The sequence below is a fragment of the Tiliqua scincoides genome, chromosome 5, assembly GCF_035046505.1.
Source record: "Tiliqua scincoides isolate rTilSci1 chromosome 5, rTilSci1.hap2, whole genome shotgun sequence".
NCBI classification, from domain to species: Eukaryota; Metazoa; Chordata; class Lepidosauria; order Squamata; family Scincidae; genus Tiliqua; species Tiliqua scincoides.
This window is the reverse complement of record NC_089825.1, coordinates 77,810,724-77,833,835: the sequence shown is the minus strand read 5'-3', so window position 1 is coordinate 77,833,835 and position 23,112 is coordinate 77,810,724. Positions and strand designations below refer to the sequence as shown.

The 23,112-nt window shown below is 44.2% G+C and overlaps 1 protein-coding gene across 2 annotated transcripts in view; it reads left to right on the top strand.

Moving 5' to 3' along the window:
• Positions 1-14,611: 14,611 nt before the first annotated feature.
• Positions 14,612-23,112, top strand: part of SCN4A (sodium voltage-gated channel alpha subunit 4) — a 74,582-nt gene continuing 66,081 nt past the window's right edge. The window contains exons 1-4 of one of the 2 annotated variants that reach the window (XM_066627117.1): positions 14,612-14,890; positions 16,291-16,409; positions 20,236-20,325; positions 22,713-22,841. In XM_066627117.1, the coding sequence (XP_066483214.1) occupies positions 14,627-14,890; positions 16,291-16,409; positions 20,236-20,325; positions 22,713-22,841 (602 nt within the window). In that variant the 5' untranslated portion in view covers positions 14,612-14,626. The remainder of the gene's footprint in view (positions 14,891-16,290; positions 16,410-20,235; positions 20,326-22,712; positions 22,842-23,112) is intronic. The other variant, XM_066627114.1, reaches the window with a different exon arrangement.

Sequence of the window (23,112 nt, the reverse complement as noted above, 5' to 3'; positions counted from 1 at the left end):
AGAAGCAGAGGAAGAGGCACAGTGATCACTCTATTACAGCACAATCCTGTGCACATCTACTCAGGAATAGGTCTCACTGTGTTCTGTGGGACCTACTCTCAGCAAAGTGTGGATAGGATTGCAGCCTTTGACATACGGCTTACCCCACAGGGATTCCCACTGATAGGGTTGCCAACTGACCAGGAAAAGCAAACGCACCCACCATGCTGGGTCCACTCTAATGCCTTTATAGAAGCAGCTTGGTATGCAGGAATAGGCAAGTGAAGTTTTTCACCTAGATAATAGGCCTCATTATCTGCTAATGTCTGCACATCTCATGGCTATTATAGGCACAGAAATTAAGCTAGGGAAAAAGTTATTATTATTATTGGTAATCCTATTCACTGAGCTCTGTTTATCTGAAGCAATATACAGTATATGCCACTGTCTATTGCTCCACTGGTTCTTTCCCTCTCTGGAGTAGAGTTAGAGTATCTGCAGTATCTATCTATCGACCTATCTATCTGTCTATCAGTTTTCAGAGGGTTTATTTTTACATGCAAGTATATATTACACTTGAGTGTGACAGAACTCAAAGTATGATCTGGAGTCAAATGACACACTTTGGGTTGCCAACTTTTTATTACCAGGCATCAGCAGCTTGATCTGCAAAAAATAGGAGGTGAAGCATTTAATGGCATAACATTAGTATGCATTTATCACTCACTTACGTCTGCAGATCAAACAGCTATACAGGGACTGGTAATAAAAAGTTGACAATTCTGACTTCAGGTCATCTTTTGGTTCAACTTCTGCCACACTCTATCTTAATATGCTTGCATAACCAAGCAATTCAATCTAGGGTAGGTCTATGCAGACCCTTGAATGGCAGTACAAATGAATTCTGAGGGATGCCATCTAGGACACAACTGAGAAGAGGAATACATAAAGAACGTCCTTTCGCCCTTAGTCATTGGAGTTACCAGTGACTCGGACAGCAGTCCCATCTCTCCAAGGAAAATTAAACCACAGCGGACAATGTTGGGAGGGGAGCAAGACCTGCCCACTACTCCACACTGGGTCTTCTAATGACAATATATGTGTGCGCAATAAGACTATATATGGAGGTCTCCATTGCATCTTCCAGTGACAATAGGTCTGTGACCAATGGGACTATGTATGGAGGTCTCCACGATGTTACAGGGACTGCAACAACAAACAGGCTCTCTCCATAACATATATTGCCTGTGCTGTGAAGAATATGTACAATCAGACTGCAATCACAATGTGTCTGTAGGGATGTGTGTGTTGTCACTCATCTGTGAGATTTATTGGCATCCAAATTCCTCGTGATTTCCAGACCTTTGAATTTGTAATACGTATTTTGCATTTTGTTCCAGACAAAGAATAGTGAATGTTGAGACTTTCTAGGTAAGTGGGTATGGAAAACTCTGCTGGCGAAAGGTTGAGGAGCAGATCTGTCTTTGCCAAGTGTATACCCTAGTAGTTGTAAGCATGCTGACTTGGAAATAAATCTCATGGATTTAAAGTCATAAGACTGACTTCCCAAGTAAACATTCTTAAGATTCCTTCTGTCATATACAAATTTGAGTACACTTTGTTCTGCAACCAGGAGACTGCAAGACTGGCTACGTTATGTCCTGCTGTTGCTTTTTAAACCTGCGTTCCGGATGGGAAATTTTAATACAGGCTCTGGTTTCACCTCCCAGGATAAAATTCTCCAAGGCGAGCAGCAAAGTCGGCTTCCTTCAGGGTTTCAGTTAATCCCGGAAAGTGAAGGGAGGGAGGTTAATAGTGCAGTTTTCAGAACAGGAAGTGTGAAGGAATAATGTCTGCTATCAAAACCACAAGGGGAAGTGGAGTCAGCCAAGTGGTTTTGAATTACAGGGACAATTTTAGTTGCAAGAGGAGTCTGAGTTTTCAAGCTATTTTTTAATCCAGTGCTTAAAATGAGAGGTGGTCAGGGTTCAAGCCTGCCTGGAAGCTCTACCCTTTGCTCTAGCAGATTTACAGCACCACTTAATCTCAGAGGGATGGGCTAGATCAGTGGATCCCAAACTTTTTAAGCACCAGGACCCACTTTTTAAAATGGCACTTTATCAGGACCCACCTAGGTTTATCAGACTTTTAAAAAGGAAATCTAGAAATAAATTACATTTTATTTATGTATTTACATTTATCTCCCTATACTTAAACATGCTTGCAAACTGCAGGAGCTGAGCAATTTGCAGGTTCATTAGTAGCCATCTGATTTTAGAATAGCCCCAGGGACTGAGGGAATTAGTTATCTGATCTTTCCATCATCCTTACCAAAAATTCACCAAAAATCAGGTCACAACCCACCAGTGGGTCCTGACTCACAGTTTGGGAACCACTGGGTTAGGTTATAGTGACAAAAAGGCACACTGTCCATAGTGAAAATAGTTGATCATGATCTTGGACTGCTTGATCAAAGCACAGCATAGCAGCTTTCACATTAAGGATCCGTAGTGCTGCTCAGGCATGGGTTTCCTGAAATCAGCTGAAAGTTTAATTAAAATGGTGTTTCCATATGACACTTCATATAATGTAATGCTAATCATCTGTACTAGTCTTCATTAGAAGTTTTTCTCCTTGTCTGTGAATTGCATGGATGAGGTACTTGCCTCCCAGGCTCCAAAAGGTCCTGCCATCAGGTCAGCATTCAGTGAAAACAGGTTGGCCTATAAACACCTTCTACCTGAGACCATTTCTCAGGAACACAGGCAACGATGATGACTCACTAGCATGCAGAGCAGAACCAGAACTCTACCCAATAAAACCACCACAAGCAAGTATCAGGGGGAAACCGGACTGTTCATTACACGCCACCTAAAGAAGACCCCTTCAATATACAGGACTGGTAGCCAAGAGTCTTCTTTAATGTTTACTCAAAAGTAAAACTTGTTCAGAAAAGGACTCCGTAACTTTAATTAGAAGCTTCTGCTTTTCAACTTCTGCCTCTAATTGTCCCCTATTTGGTGCAGCACAGTGGGTGGTAGAGGGTGGCTAGAGGGCATTTTGGGGGTGGAAAGGGGCGTTTCTGGGCAGGGAGGGTGGAATGAGAGGTGGATGGGCCCAGGAGTGGGGTGGGATCAGCAGTGGCAGCACATGCCATATCCTAACCCCCATCCCTGGCCTGGGAAGCTCTACATGGGTTGCTTGGATTTGCACCAGCAAAAAAGCTGGTGCAGATCCAAGTAGCCCAATAGGTCAGGCTGGGGTGTTACATGGGGGAAGGAGGGAAAACATCCCCTTACCCTATGGTGACCTCCAGCCTGCTCCTAACCTGCATTTGATACAGTGCCGGCCATGCAGCCTGTCAGTTGCGGTGCAGCTTAGGACTGGGCTGCCCATAGTATTCTGCTGGTCCACTAGGGTTGCCAGGTCAGACTGAAGTTATTCCTGGAGATTATTTTTTTCCAGCATAATACAATGCTGGAAATTCTTGGAAGTCCTTTTAAAATCTCTAGGATTAGTTTCGGTAGTTGCCTGGAGATTTCTGGAGGCTCCAGGCCAGTCCTGGAGGGTTGGCAAAGCTTTGGGCCACTCTGGGCAGGCTGGTGCTGCAGTTGAGATTTTTAAAAGCTAAAATCCAATAAACAACTCATGTCTGAAAGAAGATGGAAGGGCCGTGTGAAAAGCACCTCAGCGTAATGGGTTAGCGATGACACTGTCTGGGTTCTCTGTGAAAACTGAATGAACAAATGATGTTCATTCCAAACAAAATGGCTAGTAAGGAAACTGCCTAAGTGAAACATGATTGAAGGATGAAAATTCCAGACTAGGTGGACACCTCAACTCTCTTTCAAGTTGATTAAGGTAAATCTTGCTAAACCGAAGGTACTGTAGAGCTAAAGTCTTGCAAGCTGCAGCCTGTGGCTTCTTTGCCAGCCAACTAAGGAGGGGTCAATTTGCATTTCTAAACAGAGTAAGAGAATAGATGTGTCAATCTCTTGTTCCTTGGGCATTAGAGAGCATCTTAAAGCTATTGACACTTAGTTTTCAAGAGCTGATCCCTGGCACTGAAAACAGGTTTCAGGATTGAGCTCTAGCTCAAATTAAGGACATGGGAAAGTGTTCAAGGTGGGGAGAGCCTCAAAGTTTCTGCCATGTTACAGGAAAGTGGGGTCAGTTGCTACAAGGCCCCATTCTGTGACTAGGAAATTGTATCTTCAGCTGCAAATGATCCAGATGAATAAATGTGTCCCAGCTTCAGCTAAGACATTGCGCAGACAGAGAGGCTTCCAAAACTTGGCTGTAAATAGCAAAAGCTGGAGAAAGAGGAGAATGACTCAGGTACTAATAATTGACAAGACAGAAGGCCAACAGTTCAAGTCTTTGAGAGGGAATTTGAGCATGACCTCAGTAAACAGTAATGGTGGAAGGCTATGTAACTTTATGTATTTATTTATTCATTCATTCATTTATTGCTATTTAAAACCACTTTTATCACAGTGATTCAGGGTGTGTGATAACCACCCTTGTAAGAGCAACTCTTATCAGTGGTGTTCCAACTTGCCAGGCTGCCTGGGGCAGTGACTCCTGGTGTCACCCCTCATGACCTGGAAGTAATTGGTGGTGATATGATGACATCACCATGTCACTGCCAATTACTTCTGGACAGTGGCGGTGGTGGTGGCAATTGGCTGCCCAGAAACTCAGATGAGCTGAAAGCTGGTGCTTTCAACCCAACTGAGTTTCTGGGCAGCCAATTGTGAGGAGGGGAAGACAGGCCCACGATCTGGCTCATAAGAACATAAGAACAGCCCCACTGGATCAGGCCATAGGCCCATCTAGTCCAGCTTCCTGTATCTCACAGTGGCCCACCAAATGCCCCAGGGAGCACACCAGATAACAAGAGACCTCATCCTGGTGCCCTCCTTTGCATCTGGCATTCTGACATAACCCATTTCTAAAATCAGGAGGTTGCGCATACACATCATGGCTTGTACCCCATAATGGATTTTTCCTCCAGAAACTTGTCCAATCCCCTTTTGAAGGTGTCTAGGCTAGACGCCAGCACCACATCCTGTGGCAAGGAGTTCCACAGACCGACCACACGCTGAGTAAAGAAATATTTCCTTTTGTCTGTCCTAACCTGCCCAACACTCAATTTTAGTGGATGTCCCCTGGTTCTGGTATTATGTGAGAGTGTAAAGAGCATCTCCCTATCCACTCTGTCCATCCCCTGCATAATTTTGTATGTCTCAATCATGTCCCCCCTCAGGCATCTCTTTTCTAGACTGAAGAGGCCCAAACGCCATAGCCTTTCCTCATACGGAAAGTGCCCCAGCCCCGTAATCATCTTAGTTGCTCTCTTTTCACCTTTTCCATTTCCACTATGTCTTTTTTGAGATGTGGTGACCAGAACTGGACACAATACTCCAGGTGTGGCCTTACCATAGATTTGTACAACAGCATTATAATATTAGCCGTTTTGTTCTCAATACCCTTCCTAATGATCCAAAGCATAGAATTGGCCTTCTTCACTGCCGCCGCACATTGGGTCGACACTTTCATCGACCTGTCCACCACCACCCCAAGATCTCTCTCCTGATCTGTCACAGACAGCTCAGAACCCATCAGCCTATATCTAAAGTTTTGATTTTTTGCCCCAATGTGCATGACTTTACACTTACTGACATTGAAGCGCATCTGCCATTTTGCTGACCATTCTGCCAGTCTGGAGAGATCTTTCTGGAGCTCCTCACAATCACTTCTGGTCTTCACCACTTGGAAAAATTGGTGTCGTCTGCAAACTTAGCCACCTCACTGCTCAACCCTATCTCCAGGTCATTTATGAAGAGGTTGAAAAGCACCGGTCCCAGGACAGATCCTTGGGGCACACCGCTTTTCACCTCTCTCCATTGTGAAAATTGCCCATTGACACCCACTCTCTGCTTCCTGGCCTCCAACCAGTTCTCAATCCATGAGAGGACCTGTCCTCTAATTCCCTGACTGTGGAGTTTTTTCAATAGCCTTTGGTGAGGGACCGTGTCGAACGCCTTCTGAAAGTCCAGATAGATAATGTCCATGGGTTCTCCCACATCCACAAGCCTGTTGACCTTTTCAAAGAATTCTATAAGGTTCGTGAGGCAAGACTTATCCTTACAGAAGCCATGCTGACTCTCCCTCAGCAAGGCCTGTTCGTCTATGTGTTTTGAGATCCTATCTTTGATGAGGCATTCCACCATCTTACCTGGTATAGATGTTAGGCTGACTGGCCTATAGTTTCCCGGGTCTCCCCTCTTTCCCTTTTTAAAGATAGGCGTGACATTTGCTATCCTCCAAACTTCTGGCACCGTGGCCGTTTTGAGGGACAAGTTGCATACCTTAGTCAAGAGATCTGCAACTTCATTCTTCAATTCGTTAATAACTCTTGGGTGGATGCCATCAGGGCCCAGTGACTTATTGATCTTTAATTTATCAATGAGGTCTGAAACACCTTCTCTTTTAACCTCTATCTGACTTAACTCCTTAGTTAGGAGGGGTCATTCGGGCAGCGGTATCTGCCCGAGGTCTTCTGCCGTGAAGACAGATGCAAAGAACTCATTTAATTTCTCTGCCATCTCTAAGTCTCCTTTTATCTCCCCTTTCCCTCCCTCACCATCCAGAGGGCCAACTGCTTCTCTGGTGGGTTTCCTGCTTCTAACATATTTGAAGAAGCTTTTATTATTCCCCTTAATGTTGCTGGCCATGCGTTCCTCATAGTCTCGCATGGCCTCCCGTATCACCTTCTTACATTTCTTTTGCCAAAGAATGCCAAAGAATGGGTTACATTTCTTTTGCTCAGAATGGCTGTACACCCCCTTCCATCCCTTTCTGGCACCCCCGTTCTGGCACACCCATAGGAATAAGAGGTAAAGTGGCTGGCACTGGGCCACTTAGGCAACTGGCTCATCAGCCAGCTAGCAGAGGCTGCAGTCAAGTGCCTAGGTGAGCAAGTGGCAGATGTGGTGGTTGGTGTGCCTGGGGCACCCATTGCTGCCAATTTGCTGTTCAAAGCAGCCACTTCAGCTGAGTTCGCATATCTTCCAATGCTTAAAATACTTGTATCCCACATTTCAACTGGAAGAGCCCCAAGAAATACAGTCATGTGCCACTTAATGACAGGAATCAGGACTGTGATCCTTGTCATCAAGTGGAATTCGGACCTTCTGCAGGGAAGGGGATGCTCTGCTCTGCTCCGCTTCCCTCCAGAGGGATGTCTGAGCTTAGGGGCAGCATGTGTCTGCATGCTGCTTCTGTGGGGGTCAGACTGAGGGAAATCAGATTTCTTGTGCGACTTCCAGTTTCATGGAGGAAACAGGAAATTGCGCGAGAGGCACTATTTCCCTCAGTCTGAGCCTTGCAGAAGCAGTGCACGGACATGCACTGCTTCTGGAGGCTCAGACAACCCTTTGAAGGGGAGGGGTACAGAGCTCCCCTCACTTTTGGAGGGTTGGGGTGTGTGCCCCAATGACCGTGTAGTCGTCGGTTATGTGTTCCTGGCATAAACTGGAACGTTGCAAAGTGGCACACACCTGTATATACACACAGGGGCCCAATCACAGCCAACTTTTAATTGCTGATACAGCCCTGAGGTAAAGGGTCAAATGTTCCCTTACCTTGAGGAGGACTCAGTTACAGCTTTTAGAGGGAATTTTAAACAAAACTGCCCTTCCAGCGGGGTTTTTGTTTTTTTAATTGATGTGTTTTTAGAGAGAAATTTGTATTTTAAATTTTAACAGACTTCTCACAGAAAATCAATTAGTGCAACCTTTGTTGATTACACAAGCCACATTCTGTGGGAAAGAAAAAAAAATTCCTAGAATCTTTGGTCAACTGAACTTGGGAAAAATTCCTTCTAGAAGATATGCTGAACAATCAAATCCTGAGCATGAGAATGTGCAAAAACCTCCCTCTCTAATAATTTACAATTATGCATTTCATTTTTTCTCTTTTGTACTTGCTCATGCATGTACATATGTTCGTGTGTATGTGTGTGTGTGTGTGTGTGTGTGTAGAGCTGCCTATGGCAAATTCCACTTGCTGATCTGGGGTGGTTGTGGGAATTGAGCAAGGTGATTCCATATACATCCTGAATTCTCAGAATGCTCTCTGAGAGGCCGGAACATCTGATTGTGCTGGAATCTATTTAATTAGCAGCTGATCAGAGAAGAGATTAACTTGTCAGTGACCTGATGGGTTTCAACCTACAGAATAGAAGTTGGTTACCAGCTGAATTAGGAAGGGTGCTGGAATGTAGGCAAAGGGAGAAGCCTGTGGGGTAGGAGTCACTTGCAGGGGCATGGTGGTGGACCTTAGCCTGGCTTCCATCATATGTACCTTTTCTTCTCTCACTGTCCCTCCCTTCTCTTTCTTGGGAGGAATGGCCTTAGTCATCTTGTTGCTGAAACTCAACTCCTTCTGTGATGACCCACAGCAGCTGGAGAAACAGCCAAGCTCAAAATTCCTGGCTGCGCATGGGAGGCAGGAACCTAGGAGTTGCTGTCACAATAGCCAACTTTGGCAAGTCCAACAGAGGGACAGTTGGACTCTTTCCCCTGGCCTTGAAGGGCTACCATACTACAGCTTATTCTACCATTTTTCTTGGGTGCTTGGGAAAGTGGAAAGGTAATTTATAACATTTAAAAATAAATAAATAAATAAATAAATAAATAAAATATGATTGTTTAAAACATTTCCCAATTTTTATTTTTTTTTGCCTTTCTTGGGGTTGCTCTCCCAAGATTCCTAGATTGCTTGTTCTCATTTTACAAATGAATGATTGAGGATGATAGCTCTTTCTGAATGATTTTTGTTTTGTTTGGGGTTTATTGCACAAGAGCAGGGGTCTCCAAACCCCGGCCTGGGGGCCAGATGCTGCTCTCAGCAAGCCTCTTTCCGGCCCGCAGCCAACCTCTTGTCCCCTGAAAGCCTCTGGCACACTCCACTGAACATGACCAGAACTGTGCTCTTATTTTGTCTGGAGGGTGTTCTGAGGGCCAGAGAGGTTGAATGAATGAGCCCATTCATTCATTTATTCACTCATCTAAGTTCCATCTCTAATTTATTTATTTAGATTTTATATTTAAATTGTTTTTCCGGCCCTCCACACCACGCCAGATATTTGATGCGGCCCTCTGGTCAAAAAGTTTGGAGACCCCTGCACAAGAAGAAGACACATGGGAGGATTTTTTCCTGTTTATTATGCAAAGTTGACATGAGAGCTAATACTGCATAGCAAAATGACTGAGGCTGCAATCCTATGTTTATCTGAGAGTAAGCCCCATTTGAGCACACTGGGACTTATTTCTGAGTAAACATACATAGGATTGTGCTGTACGTGATGATGTCCCTGGTTTTAATCTCACATCTGTCCCAAACTTCCTAGGTGTTCTTAGAAAAGTCACAATTCTTTCCTCTCATTTCTGTGCCTGCAAATATGAAGATAAAAACATCGCTTACCTTACAGGGTTCTTGGAAGAATTACTGATATAAAGTATTATGGGAAGTGCTGTCAACTCTTGAGGTATAAATGCTATTATTGTTGTTTATCATGTCTTTCTCACTCTTCTGGCATTAATATGACAAATTTCTGAATACACACATTTTGTGCCTGAGAAAATGATATACACCAAGCCGCCAAGTTATGTTCTAGTTCCATTCCGGAGGTTTTTCAGAATGTTCAGAAGTTGAAACAGGCAGTTCTTGTAGGCTCAGTGCTATCACACCTGAGCAAAAACATAATGAAAGGACTGTACCTGTGCTCAAATGCCAATGTAGCCATCTGTTAATTCAGACATTCATAACTTTCCCCATTACTCGGGGACCCAGCTTACTCTCCGTCAGGCCCAAGACCATTCAACTGTCTAACTTTTGCGATGTGATTAATGGCATGTGGTCATCCTCCCACATGTTTATAATTAATGAATTAATACTTATAATTGCTAGGTATTATACAGAGATTTTCTTTCTTTTCTGAACATTCTTTGGAAGATGTGGACATTTTTGCTGTACAACACCCATTTGGGAATATTAATCTACTCCCCCCTCCCCCCCAAAATTACAAAGAGCTACAAACTCTTGTGTCCTCTCATACACATAGTTGCACCTGATTAGATAGGATATTATACTAATGCCACTGAAAATAAAATGCATAAGAAAAGCTAAAGCATGTCAGTGTTATAGGCAAGTCACTAAGCAAACATGTGTGGGGGTCATTAACGGCAAGCAAATGGGGCACTAGAGCATTGCAGAAATGGGGGGATAGAGCAGCTCCTCCTTTCTGTGTGGTTCAGTGACTCCCATTGCACTTTCCTGGCTTTCAGTCAGGAGCTAAAATCAATTGAGATTTTAAGGGTTTGCGTTTGTTTGTTTGTTTGTTTGTTTGTTTGTTTGTTTGTTTGTTTGTTTGTTTGTTTTAAGTGTGCAGGGCCAAACTAGGGGTTTGAATGCAATGACCCTCCATGTCCTCCTCATGAATTTGTCTAATCACCTTTCAAAACCATCTAAACTAATGGCCATCACCACCCTTGTGTCAGCAAATATCATTTATCCTCTGGGTTAGGTTCCTGGAAATCCTATCAGATACCGAATTGATGGATACAGAGTCATTGATCCATCCTGGCAAGAGGCGAGCTTTCATGCTTGCAATATTCAATATTTTTCCCTCTTCAGTCCTCTCCAGCAGATTTCAAAATATTTCACATGAATGTGGAACTTGTGAATTTTGCCATCTGGAACCCGATACAGTTGCCCATATTTTGTGTCATTGCTCTGCTCATAGTTACTTTCGTGAATGCCTATTAGAGCCAATTTCATCTAGCTTTATTGGTCCCTCTGAAGGACGTGTGGGCTTCCTCCTTGAGGATAGCTCCAAAGTAATTACCAACTTGGTAGCAGACTTCTTGGTGACTGTTATCAAAAAAAGTAGTTGCTTATGAATTATTATCCGGGATGTGATAATGAAGGCAAGTTCCACAACAAAGTTAAAATGTTTAATTTTTATCCTGTGTATTTGATCGTTTTTAAATGCCAATAAAGGTTGTTGAAATGAATGACGAGTCATTGATCCTATGGAATCAATGGAGTTAGGGGGAGGGTTAGCTAACCTGCCAACAGCAAATAGTTTCAGAATGTCATGATAGCCAAGAACAGACTGAGAATGGAGCAAGGTAAGTCGCACTCTTGTTCCCATGGATAAGTAAATCTGTGGGAATGGAGTGTGCGATTAACAAGGATTGACTGTATTAATTAGGCATTGTGTGAAGAAATATTTTGTTTTGCGTCATCTGAATGTACTGTCAATCAGTTTCATTGGGTGACGCTGACTTCTAGCAGGACTGGTCCACTCATGAGGCGAGGTGAAATGGCTGCTTCTAGTGGCAGGCTAGCTGGTGGAAGTGGCAGTTAGGGGATATCCCACACACTGTGCCCATCCACTGCTTCCCCTGACCTGTTGCCTGCTCAGTTGCTTCACCTGGCCTCCCTGCTTCATTCTCTACTTGCTTGCTACTTGCAGGAGACATCCACTAAAATAGAATGGTGGAAGAGTTAGAACAGACAAAAGAAAATATTTCTTTACCAAGTGTGTATACTGTGGAACTCCTCGCTACAGGATGTGGTGATTGTGTCTGGCCTAGATGCCTTTAAAAGGGAAGCAGACAAGTTCCATCACAGGTTACAAGCCATGATGGGAATATGCATCATGTTGAATTTAGACATAGCCTATCTCTGAATGCCACCTGCAAGGGAGTGGTCACAGGATATAGGTATCTTGTCTTGTGTGCTCCCTGAGGCATCTGGTGGGTCACTGTGAGATACAGGAAGTTGGACTAGATAGGCCTTTGGCCTGATCCAGCAGGGCTGTTCTTATGTTCTTATGTTTTTATCCTTGTGGAATGAGTGAGAAGAGGATGGGTAGGATAGCTTTCTTCTGCTCCAGTGTTACTGATGAAGAATACAGTGGCAGAACTAAAACAGGAAATGCAATCCTGCTTTTCATCACTCTCCAACAATCAAACCTGTTTATTTTTATTTTTTAATGGTGCTGAAGAAGCTCATGAACATTCATGAACAAATATGAAATGCCTACAGCTGGTTTCCTTGGGGACATTTCATGACCCCTGAAAATCTCCTTCTTACTTTGAAAGTTTTCATGGGCAAAACTTTGGAGCAAATTTGAAGAATGACTTTGATACTAAACAGTTTATTTTAAGAAACTTGCAATGGCACTCCATTCAAGATAATGGCACTCAAGATAAATGTTGTATAAGCACATTATGTACCAGAAGCATTTAAAATCTTGTTTAGATATGATACTGCTGGCTTGTGCTGTTGCTATTTGTTCCACCTCTTTACCCATCAAGCTTCACTCTGACCTGCACATGCTGCTAGATGGCCTATGATTTCTAAGAGCATGTCTTGTTCCTGGCAGGCACAAGCAGATTACATACAGCCCGGATCCTAGCCAGTCCTACTCTTGAGCTTTCAGGCTTCATCCTTCTTTCAGGAGACCTAGTAACCATAGTGAAGAGCAGATTTCAAAGTACTTGCCTATAGATAAAGTACTTGTCTATAGATATAGACAAAGTAGATACTTGCCTATAGTACCTAAAAAATTTTACCAAGTAATCAAGCCCTGATTCTCACTTGGTCTTATCTCCAGGTCAATCAGAAGGCAGAGCCTTTCAACTCTGAAAAGTTTAGTTTCTGGCTCAGGCAGGCACCTCTTGCCCATCAGAAGCAATACAGAGATCCTTAGTTTCTATAGTAACTTTCCTGGGAAATTCCAGCCAAAATTAACCTTTTATTCTCCTCCAGAGAATTTTGCAAATGCTGCTGCAGCCTGGTTCTCTTTTGCAAAAGCTTTGCATTTGGCAGAGGTCTGACTTTTGAAACACCAGGGTGGGATCCTCCTTTCCATTTGAAACAAAGTCCCAGGCTACAATTCAGTGCACCATGACTTCAGAATAGTACCCATGGAAAGCAGTGGGTCTACTTCTGAGTAAAAAGGGTTGCAATTATATGTAGCTCATCTCTCTGCTGTGAACTGAATTACACACTCTCAGTTATATGTTATATAACTCTCAGTTATACGTTGTATGTTATATGTAGAGCTTTGGGTTTAACACACCAGACACCTTAAAGCTGGATTCGATTCATGGTTCAACCTTTTTCACTGGCATATCCCTTGGCAGCCCATTTCCATAAATTGTACCTATTAGCAAAATTTTATAATTGATAATACAAGCCCTCATCTCCTCCATATAAAAACCCAGACTTTATGTATTCATCAGAGTTTTCTTTTTTTATCTGTTTGAAGAACAGAAGAACAGAACAGTGCCTTTGCACTATTTTGCACCAGATGTGTGCTAAGAAATTCTGGGTGATTGATCACTTTCCATATTATGTTTCAGCTTTTTTTACTGTGCTGGTTTTCAATCACTGGTGCATACATGAATTGATGACCAAAAACTAACTATTGGTGGGGCTTTCATAGCCAACTAGCGACCTCCCTTTCTGCTTTGCCTCCCTTTCAAGCCATTCTGGAGCATGACCTGCATTATGCCATTCTTTTTCAAGTACCCCTAAAGATCCTGTTGAGTGCCCGTGGGGGTACATGTACCCCACTGTTTTACTGGTATGTTGTTTACAATGCACTTTGATAGTGTTTACAAAAAGGTGGTGAAGACCAGAATTTAAAAAGTTAAAGAATAAAAATGTATCTTATGATCTATTACTGTTTTTACTAAATTAGAGACCTTACAGTTCTTAGGTAATAATCACTGGTAGGTTATTTTTCAGGATCTGACCTCACGTAAAATCAGACAAAACTATAGTCAGACAGCCCCGTACGTTTAACCCCTTCTTATCCAAGGGTCATAGAAAATTGCATCAATTTGGCTCAAACCCTGCCCTCTTGTGAGATCAACTTATAGGCGAATATCTGTGGTGGTTTTGGGGGGGGGGGAATGGATAATTTTAAAAAAATGACAATCTAGTTGCAGTCTAAAGTGGTACAGTCCACTCTACTACTCCAGGATTCTACTGCTTAATTGAGTTGTATGTGTAGATCCAGCTGTCAGTGACCAACTATGTAGTTACAAGTACTATGTTAAAAGGGATAGGGCGCAATCCTAACCCCTTATGTCAGTGCTTTCCAGCCAATGGGACATGTGCTGCATCCTGCAGTTGGGTGTCACTCACGGAGGCCTCCTCAAAGTAAGGGAATGTTTGTTCCCTTACCTCAAAGCTGCATTGCCCTTACATCAGTGCTGCAAAACACTGACGTAAGGAATTAGGATTGTGCCCATAATCACATAACTAAGGACCCAATCCTATCCAACTTTCCAATGCCAGTGCAGTCACAATTCAGCCCCGAGGAAAGGGCACAAGCATTCCCTTAGCTGAAGGAGGCCTCTATGAAAGCTCCCCTACTACAGGATGCCGTGTATGGCATAGCTGCACCAGCACTGGAAAATTGGATAGGATTTGGTCCTAAGTCTGTAGGGAAGCATGGTCAGTCTGGTACAAAATGAATCAATTTGCTCCTTATCTTTGCAGCTTCACTGTTGTTCTGTGAGGCCAGGCAGAAGCTGTCCAGGAGCAGAATGAGAAGATGGCAGCCCCGCCATATCTCCCTGGTCCAGACTGCCTACGCCGATTCACCCGAGAGTCCCTGGAGGCGCTAGAGAAACGGATTGCTGAGGAGGAGGCCAGGAAATTGAAGGAACATGAAGAGGTTCTTGATGAAGACCATCAGCCCAAGCCCCGCAGTGACTTAGAGCAAGGAAAAAGTCTTCCATTCATCTATGGGGATCTTCCTCCTGAGCTCACTGCCGTGCCCCTGGAAGACTTGGACCCCTTCTACAGAAATCAGAAAGTAAGAGTTGGTTAGGAAGATGAACAGGAAGAACCTATTCACAGTATGGGGTGGCAGGGGTGACCAAGCCAATCCACCACCTGAGCTCATCCCCAAATTTCACAAACCACCCACCCCAAATTCCACCAGCCACACTCATGCCTTAGTGCATGTGCACCACCAGCCACTCCACAACCCACAGACCACACCTCTCCCTCTTCTTTTTCCTGTTTCAAGCTGCTGCCACTTTTTGTAAAGTAGCTTGGCATGCAGAATCCTGGGAGCAAAACCTCTTCACTCCCCCCATTCTCTGATGGTCACAGAGGCCACAGAAGTGGCATCAGAGCTAGAAGAGGAGGAGGTAAGCCAGCAGACTAGGGTAGGTGGCGGGAAGGTGGATAGGTTGCAAGTGTGGGGTACAGGTCATCCCTTGCTAGTTTGCCATCTCCCGCAGCCTACCAAATGAAGCACAGCATTCGGTTAGCCTCATGACTGGGCCACTCTGAGCATAAATCACCAGTCCTTCAAGACTGACCTGGTTTGCATGAGCAGCTAGGGTCACATGGTATCAAACTAAATGCTCAAATTCAGGGTTGGTGCCAGACTTTGCTGGGCCCCTCATCCTTCTAATCTATCCTTCTAATCACTAACTGATTAGTGATTGATGTCCAAAACTTGTCCAGAATGCAAGTCCAAAACTTGTTGAAATAAAAGTTCCAAGCATGCAGTGTTTGTCTCACTTTTATACTTAAAAATTTGAAATTACTCTTCTCCTAATGCTGGAGATAACCTGTTTGTTAAGGCAGAGCAGAGCTTCTACAACTAAGCTGTTTGTTAGTTTGTTTAAAAATATTTTTGCCCCACTCTCCCACCTCAGCCGTGGACCTCCGCAGCCCCGCACCCAGGGCAAAGCTCCATGACGGCACTCCCCTGCGGGCTGTCGCCGCCCCCCTCAGGCAGAAATTCGCCTCCCCTACTTACCAGAGGCTCACGGAGCCTCTTGCGACCTCCTCCCATGCCGGGGAAACCTCTGTGAAGTTCTCCGGCGCTATAAACTGTGCTTCTGGCAAACCGGAAGCACAGTTTCCGCCCCCCGTCGCGAGCCTCAGAGAGTCTTCCGTGGGGCCCTAGAGGCTGGCACTAGGGGAATTTGCCCCAGGTCAGCCTATGGCAGGCATGCAACTGTCCCACCTGTGCCTTGTTAGGCTTACAGAAACTACTGACTTGTACTATGAGGTAAGTGCAATGGCCTTTATATAGAAAAACAAAAGTATCATTTTTGGAGTACTAAAATGTGTTGGACTACATGCTTACCTAATTTCAACTTTTCAATCTATTGGAATGAAAAAGTGGGATAAAAATGTATATCTTTATATTTATATAGCTTATTTTATCAATACCTTATTTCTTTTGTTTCTCAGACTTACATCGTCATTAACAAAGGGAAGTCAATATTCCGGTTCAGTGCCACTCCTGCCCTGTATATGTTGGACCCTTTCAACCCTGTCCGAAATGTTGCCATCAAAGTGCTTATACATTCATATCCTTCCTGATGCTTGAATTGGAAGTGGTGTTCACCTGGAGAGGCTGTTGGGGGATGCAGCTGCTGCTGTTTCTGGAAATTAAGATAGGGGGAACTGTTGAGTCAGTAGCCCAGCTTCATGTTTTGCATAGTTGTCACTTTTTGTGTGACTCAGAGACCACCACTGTTCCTTGAAATGCTTGAGGGATGGAGGGAGCAGCTTTGATGGAAACAGGTGCTGTCTCCATATTCTCTAGCTGAATGATGTGCTGATGAAAAGACTTGCTAATTTTTAGAAGGTAGGATAGGCTCTTCCCCTTTTACTGAAATGTCTGCCCCTTCATTCAGGATATATACAAAAATTAATACTAAAAAGAACAAAATTTTTTTTTAAAAAAACATGCTAAGGCTTTCACGGCTCTATACTAGACTATAACAGTTTTTTTTCAGGATGAATGCCATGGTCCAAACTACAACTCAAGGCTCAAAAAATCTCTAATGCTAAAATAAACTAAAAACTCCAATAAAAGTTAAGCAACTAAAAATAAAATGAAAATAGAGGCTAAAAATGAGAATTAAGAGCTAACAGCTCAGTGCAGCTCATCAGCTTCAAATTCTCATCGCACACAGAAGCTTCTAGTGTTCTTGAACTGACAACCTTCAGATGTTGTTTTCAAGCCTAATAAAGGATCTACCCTCTAGACCAGACCTTCTGTCTAGTGCTTCACAAACCTTCACAGGAGGCAGACAACCCATCACTCAAATATTATATGAAACAAAAAGGTTTTGAGCCCTCACCAAAACGCCATAAGGGAGGGCGTAGATCTTAAGTCCACTGGTAGGGAGTTCCATAATTGTGGTGTCACTATTTAGAAGGCTTGCCCCCATTCCACCATCCCTTAACTTGGGAGAAAGTTTGCACTTGCAGGAAAGTCGCCTCAGATGACCTATGGGAGCGGGCCGGAAAATATGGGAGAAGGCAGACCCTCAGATAACCTGGCCCCAAACTGTGAAGAGCTTTAAACGTCAATGCCAGCATCTTGAATTGGGGCCAGAAGTGAATGGGCAGCCAGTGCAGTTACTGAAGCAGTGACCCAAGGGAATCAAACCACTTAGCTCCAGTAACCATCTTGGTAGCCGCATTCTGCACTGACTGTAGCTTCTGAACTGTCTTCAAGGGCAGCCCCACGTAGAGTGTGTTACAGTAATCCAGTCTAGAAGTCACTAGGGCATGGACCACTGTGGTCAGGTTTGATTGACTCAAGTATGGCCGCAGCTGGTGCATCAGTAAAAGCTGGGCAAACACACCCCTGGCCACCACTGCAACCTGGCTCTCCAGGGAGTCCAGGACCACCCCCAAACCTCGAACCTGCTCCTTCAGGAGGAGTGCAGCCCATTCAGAACAGGCAGATGACTCAGTACCTGCATCGAGGATTTCCTGACCAGAAAGACTGTCTTATCTGGATTCAATCTCAACCTATTGGCCCCCACCCAGACCCCAACCGCCTCCAGACATTGCTCCAGGACTCCCACAGCCTCCCTGGAACAAGATGGTCAAGAGAGATAGAGTTGGGTGTCATCAGCATATTGGTGACACTGAACTCCAAATCCCTGGATGATCTCCCCCAGTGGTTTCATGTAGATGTTAAAAAGTATGGGGGACATAATACAGGTCCAGCCTTGTTATACACAGATTTTTTATACACGGATTTGACTCAACACAAATGGCCACTGCAAATGAGAAGGAATGTGCTGATCCCTGGAGAAGGGGAAAATGCATCCCTTTAAAATCAGTTTAAAAAACTGAACAGTCCTTTAACAATAGCCTCCTTAATGAGAGAGGGGGGGGGCAGCTGGCTGACAATTCATCAATCCTTCTCTCTCCAGGCGACCCCTCCCTCCCCCCTGAGCACGTGAAAGAAAAGTGATCACTTTGCATTGGTGAAGGGAGGGACTGAGTGAAGCGCCTCCCACTTGGAGGATGACTGATTGATGGATTGTCTTCTTAATGACTCTTATCTTACATCACAAAGGCTGTTTTTAAATCACTGGAGCAAAGAAACTTTGGGCGCAATCCAAACCTGTGCTGGAGCAGGCAAGCCAGGAGGCTTGTACTGCATCCAGCGCAGGTTCGCTGGGTGCAGCGACTCAGCCACAGGCAAGGGGAAGCTCTTCCCCTTACCCCTGGGTAAGGGCTGCGTGCCCCTATGGGTCTCCTCAGACCTACGCCACCTCTGGAGGTGGTGCAAGTCAGAGGAGAGCGGAGTGGCTGGAAGCCGCTCCGTTCTCTCCATGGACGGGAATTGGGATCTGGCATAACTGCCGGGTCCCAGCCCCACTCCCGGCTTCCCACGGGACCGCCCCTGGGGCTGCCCATCGCCCACCCTCCCCCGCCCAGAAATGTTCCCTCCCCACATCCCCCACACCTACCTTTGCAGCTTGAATTGGTGCGGGAGCCGCCGCAGAGGCTTCTGCCAGCCTCTGCACATCAGCGCATCTAAATGTGCCGACGCGGCTCCAAGCCGCAGAGGCACAAACGTGCTTTACGGCACATTTGCAACCCTTCTATGCTGGCCCCAGGGATTTGGGCTGGCATAAGGCACATTTAGGATTGCGCCCTTCGTTTTTTAAATTGATTTGCTATAGTGCATTTTTTGCCATCCACATGAGAGTGCTTGGAACGGAACACACGCAAATAATGAGGCTCAACCTGTAGAACCCTGTGGCAACCCACACTGTAAAGGCCAGGGTGCTGAACAGGAGTTCCCCAGCATCACCATCTGGGACCTGTCAGCCAAGAAGGAACGAACCACTGCAAAGCAGTGCCCCCAATCCCCAGCTCAGCCAGCTTGCCCAGAAATATACCATGATCGATGGTGTCGAAAGCTGCTGAGAGGTCCAGCAGAACCAAGAGAGACACACTCCCCTGTCTAGTCCGAAGATCATTCAAGGCTGTCTCTATCCCAAAGCCCGGCCTGAAGCTGGAGTGGAAGGGTCCAGATAATCTGTCTCATCTAGGACCCCCGGAGCTGAGATGCCAACGCCTGCTAAGTCACCTTACTCAAGAAAGTAAGATTATATACTGGTCGGTAGTTGTTTCAATTGATGGAATCAAGAGATGGGTGTTTTTTTTCAGGAGGGGGTGCACAATTGCGATCTTCAGGATGGAAGCCATCGTTCCCTCATGCAAAGATGAATTTACAATGTGTACCACCCAATTGGCCAGACCAGCCCTGATCGTATTAGCCACGCTGGGCAAGGGTCAAATGGGCATGATGACTCTCTCAAACTCCAGAGAACTCTATCCATATCCTCAGGCTGTAACAGTTGAAAAGAACCCATAATGATGGAATTGACAGATGCTCGACTTAGGCAGGGCACTGGATCCAGCCCTCTGCCTGTAGTCTATCGAGCCTGTCCTAGAACGAACTGCATTTGAAAAGTTTAAAACTGTTTGCTATGCAGCCAGGGCAAGGCAGAGCAGGTCTTTTCAACAAGCACAAACCCAAAGTTGCCTCGGGTCTAGCTGAATTGGGGCCTATCCAACTTCCCTGCACTTGATGCAACTGTGCCAATAGGGCATGCGCCGCATTGTGCGGTAGAGTGGCAGTCATGGAGGCCCTCCCCCCCCAAGGTAAAGGAACACAAATTCCCTTACTTTGGGGCTGCACTGCGGCTGCATTGGCACTAGAAAGTTGGGTAGGATTGGGTTCCTAGTTTTGTTGCAGTTCTTTGGTTCCTAGTCAAGTTTCCCAATTGGCACCAGTGTTCTCCTGGGTTTAACAAATGGTTTGTATTGGGAATTTCTACAGAAGCCTGATGAGTTTCCTTGACCTTGTTTCAAATTATTCAGTATGTTTATCATGATCACCATCTTAACCAACTGTGTCTTCATGGCCATGAGTAACCCACCACCGTGGTCCAAAAATGTGGAGTAAGTGAGCTTTTCCTTCCTCTTTTCTTTCCTCTGCTAATCCTCTCTCTAGTTCTTACAGTTTGGGGTGGGAGAAGGAAAGGAATCAGAAAGGTCAGGACCAGGTGAGGAATTATTTGTGGTTCAAAAGCTTGCAAGTAACTATAATCACAGTGTCCAATGTCAAATCCACTAGCTATTGGTATGGAGACCAGTTCCCTGTGAAACAGTGTCATAACCCAGCTAGCGTGAGAAAAAGAGAGGAGAGCAGGGGTTTTTTTTTTGTTGGCAAAACTTAAAGCCTTTCAGGAACCATTTCCTTTCAGTGCCAGATGTTTGTAGGAAGGCAGTGGCTATTCAACAAGGAAGGAAGGACGCTTTACCAGTGCTCCTCAAGGTGAAGGCTGATGTAAATATAAAATCTAAGATAGCTCATAGCACATTCCTCAGTAATGGGCTGAGCTTGGCTTCACACTGAAAGAATAAATGTGCATGCATAACCACGAATGAATTCTGGTTCAGTCATCAGTCTTATTGTTCTTGTTGTTTATTTTTTTTTAATGAGTACAAACATTTATGCATTTATCCATTCAGTCACTGCATTGATTTTTTAAAAAAATGTAGTTCAAAACTGCTTGTGGGGCAAGAGCATTCCTCTGAGAAAATCAGCACCAGTGGCATAGCTAAGGGGGTGCAGGGGGTAGCAGTTGCACCGGGCATCAAGCTTTAGGGGGGCAACAACCTGACCTTGACACTAGTGACCAAAATTGTGAAAATCTTGGTATGTATGAATAATACCATCATGTTATATATCATTGGAAAGGTAATTTAATGCAGGATGCAATGCAACAAACTGTACTGGAATATATGTATTCTATCAAAAGTTATGGCCATTTAACCAGAAAATGAAAACACAACTGCCTTGTGGAACAAAAAATAGATTTGCTTAACTCCAAACTGACCTATGAGACTGATTGTTCTGAGTGCCAATGAGATGTTATTATGATACAGCATGGAACCAATAACTTTTTATTTATTTACTTATTTAAATTTGATTTTGTCATGCAGGGGGGCTACAAAATCTTCTTTGACCCCAGGCAGCAGATATATGCCTTAGCTATGCCACTGACTGAGGGGAGACAGTAGAGCAAGTGGGTGGTGAGCTGCTGTGGGGTTCCTCCAATTTCACTTTTTTAAAAGCCCAGGCATGATGTCACTTCTGGTTGTGACATCACTTCCGGGGCAACGCTTTGAACTTGGCACCGGGCTACACAATCATTAGCTACACCATTGATCAGCACTCTGTATAGCTAGCTTCTGTGCCAAACTTCTAGAATTTTTTTTTCTTCAGAGCTTGATGCTAAACAGGGATAGGTACATTTAAAATGAATGCAGGGAATGCTTTCTAATCAGGCTTGCCTCCTATATAGATACGTGATATGCAGATATAACATAGTCTAAAAATCCAATCCTACCCCCCCCAACATTATAGCATGCAGCCATAGCATGCATGTAAAAGAAAACATGTTTACATATCTTCAGTGAATTCAGTAATTGAAATCCTTTTCTTTTTGCAATTAAACTCACAATTTGTGTGTGAAAAGCTCAGCAGTTGGGAACCCTGTAAGTATTTGTGGAGGCAGCACTGCCACAATCAAGGGGCTTTGTAACATGTCTGTGGGGTAGTGCTGGCCATTCAAGGGGTGTGGACATCTCGCTGCCCCATCTGTGGACTTCCCTGCTAATCCAAACAGCTTGTATCTCTGATCACTTTTGGTTCCCCTGGTGGGTTGCGACCCACCAGTTTGGAAACCACTACTCTATTTCCTTGTATTATTTTTAAGTGTGAAATAGTACTATTCCTCTGTTTAAAAAAAGTCTGACTGTGTTCAATGGGACCTACTCCCTTGTATCTGTTTAGGATTATAGCCTAAGAGGAGTTATTCATGCAACATTTATCAGGTTACTCATCACTAATCCTTCTGCCCTGCTCAATAACAAGCAATAAAATGGGCTATGTGTGCACACTGGAAGTGTTTAATTAAAACACAGTACAGTACTCCTGAACAGCATTATAGTGCTTTGTCTGCCCACGTTTGATAGGCTTGTACTGCAACTGCATTGTATTATAAAAAGAATTACCACAAATCAGGTCTGAAAAAAACATGGGAGGGCATCTTGGGAATCACAGGAGTACAGCAACTTGACAGCAGCACAGTGTAGTCAAGTTGAGTGAGTCAACAATGGGTGGGCATTCTGGAGTAAAATACTGGCATAGAAGCAACCAAGACATTTTTAGAAAAACAGACTGTAACATATTGAACCTTTAATGTATGAAATTTTTATCATCAATAAATCTTTTGCATTTTGGCATTTTGGCTTTTTCACTATCTTCCATTTTTTTACAGATACACCTTTACTGGCATTTACACCTTTGAGTCTTTGATCAAGATACTTGCCCGAGGATTCTGCATGGACAACTTTACATTCCTCCGAGATCCATGGAATTGGCTGGATTTCAGTGTCATTGTTATGGCGTAAGTTACATCCAACAAGCAAGCTCTGAAACCACTGTTCTGAACCACTGTCCAAAGCTATATCTGGCCACATGTACCCTCAATTAGTTTCATAACTAATTAGCTATAGCTAAAGAGTAATGTTATATACCTGAAATTCAAAGCAGAGTCTGGTATTTGTGATGAATGATAGCTGCCTGATCAAAAGCCAATCCTGCTTTTTTGCCTAAAGCCAGAATGTACTTTAAAAGGTATCTTAACTATTGGTCAGGGTAGGATCTACAATCAGCCT